This window comes from Dromaius novaehollandiae, chromosome 17 (assembly GCF_036370855.1).
Source record: "Dromaius novaehollandiae isolate bDroNov1 chromosome 17, bDroNov1.hap1, whole genome shotgun sequence".
Lineage (NCBI taxonomy): Eukaryota > Metazoa > Chordata > Aves > Casuariiformes > Dromaiidae > Dromaius > Dromaius novaehollandiae.
Window position 1 is genome coordinate 4878362 of NC_088114.1, and position 12776 is coordinate 4891137.

At 54.8% G+C, this 12776-nt stretch overlaps 1 protein-coding gene across 11 annotated transcripts in view; it reads right to left on the reverse strand.

Annotated features, from left to right (window-relative positions):
- The window catches only part of NCOR2 (nuclear receptor corepressor 2), a 272197-nt gene that overhangs the window by 132645 nt on the left and 126776 nt on the right, over nucleotides 1-12776 (reverse strand). For all 11 annotated transcript variants that reach the window (XM_064522029.1, XM_064522028.1, XM_064522027.1 and 8 more), the window contains 2 exons: nucleotides 9819-9998; nucleotides 3153-3266 (listed from right to left, as the gene is read on the reverse strand). In XM_064522029.1, coding sequence (XP_064378099.1) covers nucleotides 3153-3266; nucleotides 9819-9998 — 294 coding nt within the window. The remainder of the gene's footprint in view (nucleotides 1-3152; nucleotides 3267-9818; nucleotides 9999-12776) is intronic.

Here is a 12776-nt window from a genome sequence, read left to right on the forward strand (position 1 = left end):
GGGACGGCGACACCCGTGCGCTCGGTGAAGCACAGACCCACGGTTCATGGGGAATTAAACCAGCGCCAGACAACCGCCCCTCCACGAACCGCACCGCCTCCCACCTGCTCTGGGGTCCACACAAGCACCCGCTTTCTCCCCCTTGCACAATACCACCCTTTACAAATCACTTCTGGCTTTGCCAGCTCTTCTGGGGCGCTTTGCTGTCCTGCCTCTTCCCAAGGCCTGAATATCTTCCTTTTATTTGTATTTTTTACAACACGCTGCTTCCCTCAAGCAAGTCACAAGCTGAATAACGCGAGTAAATCAAGCTCTTCCTCCCTTTGTGCGCTGCCTTGGAGGATAAAACCCCGCTCCGGCGGCAGGCGTGCCTGGGCTACAGCCATCGCAGCAGGTTTTCTCCTGCCTCCAGACCTCGAGGCATCCAAATCCATTGTTCTTCTGCAACGCACAAGAGGCAGAAAGGCTTTAAAAGAGCACAGATTTGGCTCAGTGACCTTTCCTACTCTTGATCAATACGTCTCTGTTTAGCTCGCAGCCCTTTGCTTCTATCAACTTACCTTTCAATTAAGTGTTAAGCTGCAACTAACCCCCAGTCAATGCAAGAGCAACCAGGGTACCTGCCCACATTCAGCAGACCGTTGGGTGCATCACAGATGGTCTGCTGCCATCAAAACCACCCAAGACACCTGATGTCCTATCTTCAGCTACTTTCTATTCAAGATCTTATTCAACAGTGCTACCATGCCTTTTTCGCTTCACAGCATGGCAGTTTTCTCATCCTCCTGCTGGCTCCAAGGCGTCTTGGGCAAAGGGGAAGAATAAGGATCATAAGAAGTCAAATCTGCTGCCAATGGCAGGGAAAATCAGGGTCCTACCACTTTTGAACATGATTAGCAGAGGTGACTGGCTGAAAGCTGAGCCTGGGGATGCCCTTTGGAAGGACAATTATATTCTGAATCCCACCTTAGTATTAGAGCAACGACATGCAACATGGCCTATGGTTCTCAGCACACCTCTCCTCTTATGACCTGCAATTTGGCATCTCTGTGAGCTGATACTTGAAAGGGTGTTTTCATCACTGAACTTCAGCCATTACGCTTGGCCAGCAAGTCTCTTAGACTCTCTCTACAGTCCATGAATAGGTCATGTCTTCCTCAAAGGAGGAACTTAACTCTAGTCTACTATGGTTGCTATCAAGCAAAAGGGAAGGATTGCTTGGTCAGAGTCTTCTACCCACAGACAAGCTTGCTTACACGCTATTCTCCATGGGACTTTAGCAGAACAGAGGGAAAAATTGTCATTTACACATCCCAGGGATCACACAGATTTGAACACAGAGCCAAATATGAAATTATACAGACATGTGGTGTCAGATGTGACCTTTGCTTGCTGGGCACCCACCTGGAATGAGTGCGCCCTATTGTGAAGGTTAATAGCAAAAACGCTCCTGGTTAAAACCTGGCTTTGAAAATCAGTGCAACTTGGAACAAAATCAAGAACATTGACACATTGATGCCACCAACTCTGAGCACTGCATACGATGACTTCCCAGTTACTATGACCACTCACTTTCAAGGAGAAATGTAAAACCCCTCTAGCCTGTTCTCCATGCTCATCAACATAACCCATGGGACAAAGCAGCAACCCTGAGGGACTGGCTCGAGCAGTAGCTTCAAGAGCAAATTACGCCTGCCAAAGGGGAGGCAACGGGAGATTCAGGGAGAGGGGAGGGAAAGGGTGACCCTACCACGGAGGAAGGGCAGACAGAGACAGGAGGTGACACAGAGGGACAAGGAGCCAGCAGGACACTCAGCCCTGAGCAAGGTCCTGCTCATGGAGACTGCTACAACACCGAAGACCTTCCCCCCGCTCTGCCTCAGAGCAATCACCCTTTTCTTCCCCACACAATGTGCTTCGGTCCAAGAACATGGGAATGTCTGGTGGGAGGATGAAGCTCAAGGGAATAGAAATAAAAATATCTGAGATCTCCTTTTCTGAACCTAACCCTTGCCAGGAGGTGTAAAGCATTTAGCCCAAGACTCCTGGAAAGGCCACTCGGCAGCCCCAAAAGGGAGAACTAGCTTTGAGAAACACTCAGCACCTGCCTCCTAAGCCCAGTGTCTGTAAAGCTATTACCAGCTGGCACTTGCTAATGCTTTAAACACGTACGACCTCAGTCTTCATCCACTTGCACAACAGTCTGTGCCACTGCTGGGTTTCCTATTGCTAAGGGAGAGACGCAGATGGAAAAAATAAAAGCAGAAAAATTGTGCTGCCTGTGAGCACAGGGTATGCGATTCTTCGGAGTCAGGCACCTGGATTTCTGCAGCTCCCAGTGAAATCGCAGACTTCGCAATTCAAAATAATTAGCGACCAGTAGTTTTCCTTTTATGCAAAATCATCCTTTTTATCCAACACCTAAATGAAAATGAATGTGCTTGATTATCTACCAAAGGGCCCAATTTTCTAACGTCACTCCGAAGCACACAGCAAAATTCACATCTCCTCAGGCTGCTATTACAAGCAACGGCTGAGCGCAACAAATGAGCGGTCAAGGCAGCGATCCAGAGCCAACGATGCCAGTGTGACCTTTGCTAATGCTGTTTTCAGCATCAAATATCCACAAATCCAGCCACGGCTGAATCCAGGCTCTTTCTGCTCCGGCCCCACGGCTCAGGGGCAGCCAGGAGAGCTCGTAGCTGGCCTGCCGCTACTGGAGGTGCCTCCAAGGTCGCCCTCAAATCCACGCAGCCCACTCCACCGAGCCAAAGCCCATCTTCTCAGGGCAACTTTGACCCGGTTCACTCCGGAAGGAACAGACAGAACGAGCTGTTTAACGGACAGGGCTCTGAAGCAGCTCCTAAATGCTTCCAGTCTAACATTTATCACAGCAAACCCCAACATCTGAGCCCTCACGCAGCTCAGAGAGGAGACATTTGAGCTTAATGCACACAGCAGAGCGCGCATCTCACGGCTGAGCCCTCTGTCACCACCCTTCCCAAGGGGCCTCCGTCTATCACGACCTCCCACATTCTCCCCACGGCAATCGCCCATCTACCTCTACCAAATCCCCCCTCTCCCTGGGCACCCCCAGCCCGGTATGACAGAGCACATTCACACATTTCTATTTCCACCGTTTCCAGACTCACCCGGTTCTCGTCGTAGATGATCTGCACCAAGCTGCGATGCTTGGACTCGATAGGAGGGGGGGAGATGGGTTTTTCAGGCTCTGGTGGTTTGGCTGCTTCTTCCTCCAACTGTTGCTGCGGAATGAAAGGGGGGAGGAAGAGAGTGAGTCACAGCGAGAGAAACACAGCCGTCCCCGGCCACACGAGACTCTCCGCGGTGCCGTGACCAATACAGAAACCGCCATCCCGGAATGCTTCCCGCGAGACGTCGGCGGGTTCAGGCCCGAAGAGGGAGCAGAGCTGCGCGAGACCCCCGCGGGCAGGAGCGCGATGCTGTCTACCCCAGATGGCCTGTCCCCGTGCGAGCGGGGTGACGCTTTTCAGGCATGGACAAGAGGACAAGGACCTGTCTCGAACAGGCATGCTAGAGAGAGAACAAGGCGAGAAATAATGATCTTACTGGAAATCCTTAAGGGGAACTACCCAGCGTGGTTCTCCGCTGCCGCCCTGCCCGGCGCTGAGGGGAAGTGATGGAGGAGCGAGGGGGCGAGCAGCCGGGCTGCTCTCTGCCTTCGGTTTTATCTTTCGGTGCTGCGGTCGGCGGAGACGCCCCGGATGACTGTTCTCAATGAACTGACTTGTGCACCTCGGCTGTGCTCGGAGCAGGTGACAGCCGCCCCTGTGCCGTGCAGGCAGATGAGCAGCAAGTACGGCAGAGGAGGCAATAACACCACGAAAGCAGAAGTCTCTGGTCGGAGCCTGCCCAACCTGACGTAGGGCAGCCCTCACGGCCAACGCGAGAGACGCAGAAGGGTGTAAGAGCGAAAGCAACAGCTACAGGCTGCCTAGGAAGGGCAGCATGGGAGCCAGACATGGGCCACCAAAATATCCTTTGCCCTTACTGAACGTTTGTGAAGAGCTCAAGGACTGCACACTGAACAGCTGGCTCCCAGGGGAGGCTGCATGGCCCCATGCCACCTGCAAACGCCTGCAACACAAGTACTTCATGCAGCTCTGGTCAACGCAGCAGGCACAGGAGGACCTGCCGAGGGCATCGGCACCCAGCATTAACCGCCTTCCAGCCACATGCCACCACGCTCTCTCAGGAAGGTGCTCCGGGACTCATTCCTCTTTCATGCAGAACAAGACGCTGAGCAGAAACCACCACGTAAATCCAACTCCGGCTAGGGAAAACTCAGTAGGAGCAGGTGGCCGTCGTGCGCACGTCCTGCCCTCAGAGACACAGCAGTGCCGAGCAGTGCATGCTGTTGGCTCCTCTGCTTTTAACTGTCTTTATTGCATTACCACAGCTCCATATTTCATGGTATTTGGGCTTAGAGGTCCAGCAGCTGTGTACTAAAATACACAGGGCCACCTCCCTCCAGCACCACGTTTCTGCCTGTGCCAGGACCCCAGGCAACCAGAGGCCATCGCCTGGCTCTCAGCCAAAGCTTGGCTTCAGCTTAGAGCATGAACACTCAGGACCCCACGTGCTGCGTGCCGTGTTCGTGTCCATCGTCTCCCCTGCCACACAGACCCAGTAAAACATGCCGGGCCCCAAAACTGGCTCGAATGCAAACAACTCCCTCGCAAGATGAAAAGCAGAAGGGAGCTTGCAGGAACTCACCATACACCTCCCCACCTTCAGGGACGGGCAGAGGGGACCTGTGTGCCAGCTTTGGACATGCATGCCCATGTAAGCATGCTGGGGGAACCACTAATCTTCTACTGTGTTCCTACCCACTGTGCTCGCTTCCCAGGCCATGGCAAACACAAATTATAAATCACCGTGTTTAAGAGTACTTGAGAACGTCACCGCCATCTGCAGACACGTTTCATGTAAAACCTGCGTTCCCAGTTCTCCCAACTGGTGCAAGACAAGAGAAACATCTGAGCCCTTTTAGTAAATTTGAGGAACTGCCCAGATGAAAGAGGAAATAACAGATTCCTCCAAGCTCCTCTGTGGCAAGTGGCTCCATGGTGAGGACACGGGGTGCCTGCTGCCCACAGTAGCTGCAAAACAACTGATTCTCTCACTAGTAACAAAAACCCACTTGTGAAAAGGCACCTGGGCTGACAGCAATCTGCTTTCACCAGAGCTGAGCGCACCACCTTGTCTCGCGCTCTGAGGAGAAGGGGGCACCGATTAGCTCTTCAGATCGTCTCCGTTCCCTTTGATGACTTGCCCTAACAACACTTTGGCTTAGGATGCAGTCCAAGAAAACACTTAAGCACCTAGATAGGTCTACTGGCTAGCCTGAGATAATTTGCACCCTTAAAATTAAGTGTATTTAAATGGGTTAAGCAGCCCAGTGCTGCGGATCCCACTCACACTGCAGCTTCCCACATTGCTGGGGAGCATCTTGCCCCACGTGGGGAAAGACAGCAGCACAGGGAGCTCCACGACGCTACCGAGGCCACAGGAACGCCAGCATCACCGCCAGATCACAGGCCCTCCCTCAGCTTGAAGCCACCCTGAAGGCGGACGGCCCATGCTGACATGCCGGGGTGGGAACGGGTGCAGCTAAGCGCGGTCCGGCTGGGAGCACGCTCCGGCAGACGGCAGGACAGGCTCCGCACACGCGCGCTTCTGTGCACCCGCGTCAGGGTCCAAAACCAGGGGTTAGTCCAGCCACAGATGACTGCAGCCAGGCAGACCCCAGTTGAGCCATCTGGATCCGACATCCCCACCTGGACCAGGGGATAATCCTTCCCCTAGGCACCGCGGGGATTCATTTGTCCATGGCCACGAAGAGCCATACAAACCCGACACACTGAGGGCTCTAACTGCATGATAAAATGACCAAAAAAGCTGCTCTCCTTTCAACCACGACTGTTTCTCAGGTGCCCCAGGATCACAGCACCACAAACGGAACCACAGTTCTTCAAGAAGCCACGGCTTAAAGCACAGGCTGCAAAACAGATATAAGCAAACGGCATCAGTCCCCCTGGGGAAGCAATTGGCAAAGAGTGCTGGACTGAACTAGCCTTTGCCGGGGATTAAAACGCTTCTCAGAGGCTCTGTCCAACTGGATCCTCTCCAGAGCAACCCACCTCCAACCTGCAGTAGAGTCCTCACAAAGCCCCACACATCCACGTCCTTCCTCAGGCTTCCAGGCACCTCTCGGCTCTTGCAGAGGCAGTTCAGAGCCGTGCTGCTCTCAGGTTCGCAAAGGTACCGCCCGACACGCACCGCCGCTCCCAAATTATAAACTCCAAAAACTCAGAAGAGCGAACCACAGAGGCATCTGTCAATCCTCTGCTTCTCTTGGGGAAAATATTTGGGTAAAAATGTCAGAAACTTGGCTACATTGCTCTGGAAACCCACAAAAATTTTGCAAAGTGGTCGGGTCTGTTCTAATTGATTTCAGACAAGAGGATTTGATGGCATATCAGGAAATGAAAGTTTGCCAGTAAGTGGAGGCTCATTAAAAGCAGCTCGTTAAAAGAAAAAAAAAATACAAATCTAATTATAGCTGAAATACAGTAGAGAATTAGACTCTGCTCTCCATGGCGTAACACCGTGCATTTATTAAGGGGCCAGATGCTGCAGGCCCGGGACCCGGGCAGACGCCGCGGGCTCTGGAGCACGGGGCCGGCACACCCGCCCTCCGCAGGTACAGCCCGCAACGGGATCCGCAACGGGATCCGCGGGAAACGGCAAGGCAAAAGAGGTCAAGGTTCTCAGACGCGACCAGAAGGGATTTCTTAAAGGTCTGCCACCCCAGCGAGGCCGCGACTGTGACCTTTACCGCCGGGTCCCCGGGACGCTTCCGCGCCCTGCCCGCAGAACGGAGGGTGTCCAGCCGCTTCTGGAAACCGCTCCCAAAGAAACGGAGGAAGAACAGAGGGGAATTCAGCCAGGAGGTGGAGGGGGAAGCCCAGAGCTCCTTAGTCCAGCGGGACGCGGCGGGCCACCGCGGCCCCCCCTCCGTCACCAGGCGGGAGTGCTGTGCTCCCGGAAAGCCCTTCGGAGAGCTCTCCCATCCAGGCAGCCTCAGACACAACCGCAAAGAAAAGCCCAGCAGTTTATTTCTCGTTAAGATTCCTGGTACCGGTGCCAGGAATAAATGCATAAAGATTATCCTTCCTTGTCAGAACGACGGGGAGAAGGAACTCAGTGAGAGCCTTAAGCACATATGGCACATGAATGAAGCGGGGGACGGTGGATCAAAGCAGCCTTCTGCCAGGGGTGCGCGGGATTTGGGGAAGGTTTCTCAGCTTGCTGAGGACTTTGCTTTTTGCAAACCCTCCTGCCAGCAAAGCCCAGGCAGAGCCGCCTTTGCCATTTTTGGAACAACCAGAGAGAGAGAGAGAGAGAGAGAGAGAGAGGGAGAGATTTTTTTTTTTTTTTTTTTTTTTTTTTTTGCACAGCCTTTCCATACAAATGTATTTAATTACCCTGAGAAGGCCTCCCAAAGACAGAGGGGAAAAGCATTAGGATATTACGGCTGCGTGCAATTTCTCCCCTGCTCGCTCCAGGAGGAGCGGTATCTGTTTCGGGCTGATTGTTTCCCCCGCTCGCCTTTCTCCCGCGCTGACGGCTCAGATGCACAGATGGACAAAACGTCCTCCGAGCCCTGCAGGCAGGAACTCCCCCCGCGGACGCTTCCTCTCGCTGGCCCAGATGTGAGAACTTTCCTGGAGGACCAGGCCGGGGAGGGAGGAGAGGAATCCTGTCCGAGGGGAAGGGAGGCCGTGGCACGCGGGGGATCTGCTGTGGGTGGACCAACTGACACAGCTATCAAAAATGAAAAAAGAAAAGAAAAAAATAAAAGAGGAGGGGAGGGGAGGGGATGATTTAACTGCCAACAACCACTTTCACGATTCTTCCTCCCCACAAAAATGCTCTGATTAGTTGGAAGAAGGTTAAATTTGTTCAGAAGGAAGAAATAAACCAACCAAGCAGCCAACAATAAAAGAACCATTTCCTTGTGGAAGGAGAGCTTGGTTTTAATGGCCCAGGCACATGCTGCTCCCGTTAACTCCAATAGCCGGTCCTCGCCAGCTCTGAAAAAGTCAGCTCAGCTATCGGTATTCTTGGCTACCACGAGCTGAACCTTTGTCCCCGCGCCAGGCGCACGTCCCTCTCTGGAAGCCCCTCTCCTCACCTGTGGTGGGAAACTACTGGTTTTCGCACTTCCTTCTTCAAATGTGAGTTGAAAATATGGACCGCTGCCCTCTGTGAAAGGAGTGGGACCGGCAGGTGTGAGAGGATACCAGCGTTTCATCTGAGATTCCTAGGGAGGGAGAGGGGAAGGGGCTTCGCCCAGCTCCCCCCAACAGAATAAGAGGATCCCCTGCGGTTTCCATTGCTCCAGACGTCCCTGCTGTCTCTTAACCCTGTTGGCTCCCTTTCCCTAAGCACTCTGATACCTCTGGGGATAAAAAGCAACACAAAAGAGCTCTTTCATATTAATTAAACCATGTAGTTTGAAAATAACATGAAAACATCCTGCTTTGTCTTGCAGGGAGGAATGGGCATAGTATCTGCTAAGCAAAAGCGTAAACCCAAAAATGAAAGGAGATTTGGGATATCTTGAATTCAAAAGATGCTAGGCAGCCAGCCACAGGACAGGAGCTGAACTACAGGTAGGGGTTTGTGTCTGGGAAATGCAAGAAGCCTCTTGAGCAACCTTACTGCACTTATTTTTCTCTTCCTGCTCCATTTTTGCAGATGGTGAGGAAGGTCAACCGCATGCTGGTCCTCCAGGAGCACCGGCTTAGCCCTGATTTCGCGCGCAGAATGACGGCCCAGTTACACAGCTCCCTTCATTCGGAAATCCCAGACGCGCGTGCCTCCGGAGGGACCGCTCCCCTCGCGGGCGGGCTGGGATTAGCAGCCATCAGGGAGAGTTCGGAAACTTGCCCCAAGCACAGGAAAAAACAACCAGTAAGATGGAGACAGAGAGAAGTGATTTCCTTCAGGCAGCGAAAGCCCTTAAGGAAAAAGCCACAGACTGCCCCAAGGTTTTGTCATACTAATCTCTTACTGGGTTTATGGCAATTGTGTACACGGCAACAGCAAGGTGGGCAACTCTTCTGCCGGGCAGTCGCTCTTGTGAAGCACTGCCGAGAAGATCAGACCCACATTCCTGTTCAGCCACATTTCTGACCGCAGCAGTTTGACCGGGCGCTGCCGACGGCTGCAGAGCTGCAAAGACCCTGAGACGGGGTGGGTGCACGGGAAGGTTCAAGCGCGCAGCACCATCAGGCTCAGGACGCAGCAGCAATGCTTCAAACAGCCCAGTACTACAACAGCAGCAGCAACAGCACTAGGGAAAGACAACTGCTGGAAAGGAAAGAGAAAAGATGTTGGGACAACGCTGTGCTGTGCAGACTGTGCTGGGCAACCCTGACTGTGTTTGCAGCTCTGCCACTGACTGCTTTGCAGGACCACGGGCAAATCACTGAGGACAGATTTTTTTCTTCTCTCTTTTAGGTATTCTGACATGCCAGAGAGCTCACACACAAGGTTTCCAAAGCTCCCTCATCCTGCCACCCGCAGCCGGGGCCTGCCGGCACAGCAGCAGTCTCCCAATGTCACAACAGGCGCAGGCACAGACCGTCGCTGGTGGCACCAGGCACTGCCACTTCCCCTCTGGGGACATGCACGGGCAAGGACTGGGCGTCAGCCAGCACGCAGAAGTGAGGACACGCGCTCCCCTCCAGACCCCGGCCTCTTACCTGCTTCTTCTTCAGCTTGGAGATCTGCTGCTCCACCATGGTGATCTCGCGGTCCACGCGATCCATGTTCTGAATGAGCTCCTCCTTCGAGAGCCGGGCTGGCAGCAGGTCCAGCTCGGAGTCGGGGTGAGCAGGGCTGACCGGAGACACGGGCTCCAGTTTGCCAGGCAGGCCACGGTCCTGGGGAGCACAAAACAACCACATGAGCTCTTTCCCAGGAGACTTCGGATCCTCCTCTCCTCCTCCCACGCAAGCCTGCTCCCAGCCCGCTAACACACACACACCCCCCCCCATAAAACCTGCTAGACTAAGCGGGACCAGCTGCCAGATCACATCACCGCCGTGCACTGCAACCTTCAGCGTCTCCGCAGAGAGCACCAGGTTCGTCTCCCGGGGGCACGACAGCAGCTTCTCCTCCTGCCAAAGCCTCTTGGAGGCTCCCACCACCGTTGGCACTAGCTGCATCCCTACAGGAACAACAAACCCATCGACAGCCGGGGCCAAGCTCATGGCCACACCATCCCCAGCCAGCTCAAGGCTGCCTCTTCTCGTCAAAAATGAGGTAGCCACAGAGTCGCCGCCCTTGGACACAAACACGGCCAGGCTGGCGAGAAGAGCAGAGTTAACACACACACACACACACACACACACACACACACACACACACGCACCGGGAACGAGCTACGAGGTCCCCGGGGAGGAGGGTGGGATCCCACCTCCTGCAGGGTCTCCTCCATCTCTAGGTCTGGGGGAGCTCTCAGCGACGGAGGCCAAACACGTCTTCTCGGAAGAGGGAGACGATAGGGACACGTGAGGTCAGATTAGATGAAAACAGACTGACAACAAACAGCTTTTTGCAAATTCAAGGTAAAAAGCTCTCGGTTCAACAAGACCCTTCAAATCAGAGGTCGGCTGGATGAGCGTGACCTCTGCGACCATCACGGAGAACAGCTCTAATTACCACGAGCCGGGGGCAGAGGGAAAACACATCCAAACGCTCAACTCCTTTGATTTCTCCAGCAGAGCACTAACTTGGCTATTAGCAACGAGCCTCGAGCATCCGGGAGCAACAACGCCTCTCCGGCACGCCAGCTCTCGCCTCTCAAAGCCGTAGGAAGCCCATCGCCCGGACGGGAGCCTCGAGCCTCGCTGGCTTCACCCGGCGCCGAAAGGGGGGTGCACGTGGGACGACACAGCTGGACAGCAACGGGCGGTGCAAAGGGAGGTGAACATCCCCTCCTCCTGCCTCTCCAGGGAACTGCCGGCGCGGGGCACTCGCGCAGCTATGAGCGGGGCCGCTGGCGCGCGCAGCCCGGAGCAGGAAACACGAAGCAGCGAGCTGTCGGAGCCCGAGGGACTGCCACAGGTACTTCTGCTTTCACGGTCGCCGAGGGATGTGCAACGACGGGTCTGGATTCGGCGTTATGCAAAGCAAAGCCCAACTTCCCCAAACGCCCGGCCGGGCCCGGCTGCCGCGGCCGTACGCGCCGGCCCCAGCCCCACGGCGAGGCGCGGGGGCATCGGGGCCCGCCGACGGCCTGCCCCGACCCGAGGCGCTGCACGCTCACCTGGCAGCTACCCAACCTCTTAATTAAAAGTTTATCTATTCACTCGCTTAGGGAGGGGATGGATTTCTTTTCCTGGAGGGGGCAGGAAGCGGGGAAGAGGAGCCGCGGCTCGGTTTGTAACCTTAAACCGCTGCCAAGCGCGGCGGCAAACGCCCTGCAGCTGCTCCGGAGGGGAGGGCAAGGGGGGAGCAAAAAGTAAACAAGTGAAGAAGTTCACACAACTCCGCTACCTTAATTACGGCCGTCCCGCGCCCGGGGACAAAGGCGACGTTGTTCTGCCCCAGCCGCGCCGGCCCGGCTCACTGGGGCTGGAGGGCGGCCAGCCCCGCCGTCGCGTCCCACGGCAGCTGGGCCGGTCGTGGCCGCGGGGGCGAGGGTGGCGCGACGGGCACCGGGGCAGCCGGGCCCCCCCGCGCTCCGAGGGAGGGGAGCGGGACGGCCACGCCGTTCCTCGTGCCAACGGCTCGTGGCGATGGAGGGGACGCCAGCTCCGCAGCGCTCAAGTCCGGCATCTCACTGGCATCCGCCCAGCGGGAAGGAGAGCCGCCGGGGCGAGCTCTGCACCATTCCCCCATAAGAGATGGGCAACACCACTCATGTCAAAGCCAGAACAAGAGGCAGCAAGAGCAGAAAATTCCCAAAGTGGCCATGCCCTAGTCCACCGGGACCTAGGACACCAGCCTCCTTCACTAGCACCTCTTTCCTCTTCCTCTCACCTACTAAATGCTCTTCGAAATGGAGGAGACCTCAAGCCAGCCAGCGGGGAACCAGTGCTTGAAGCATGTCTGGATGCATTAACACCCTACCCACTGCTGCCATCAAGCGAGAGAAAGCAAAGGAGCAACCCGGGATCCCTCCCTCGCCCTCCTCCGAGGGGCTCATCCAGCCCCGGGGTGGTAACCTGGTAACCAGGTAAACCTGGTTGTTTCCAGCATCCATCCAGAAGGGAAACCAGAAGATTATCAAAGCCTTCTGGAGACTCCTAAAGAGCAGATTCTGTCTTGTTAGGCTTCCCTAGGATGAGACACCAAAAACCGTCAACCAGGGGCAGGGCCATGGCTTCGTGTTCTCCACAACACCAAGATAAAGCCCAATGCCTTTCCCATAGAGATGCATTTTTAAAGCCAAGAGGAGCAGGACAACCACAAGAAGCAAAAGATAAATTAGGTGCCCATAAAATCTAGTTCAGATTAAGGAAGAGGAAGAGAAAACGACAGTGGTTTGTAGGAGGAGACATTTTTATAAAGGAAAGAAAGCCATCTTCTGTCAAAAACGCAGGAGAAAAAGAGAAAGATGTCTTGCTGTAGATGGGAAACAAAGATACGATCTCATGTCTCCCAGCATGCAAGACAGGGCGTCTTTAAACCTCTACTTGGCATCGAACCATTTG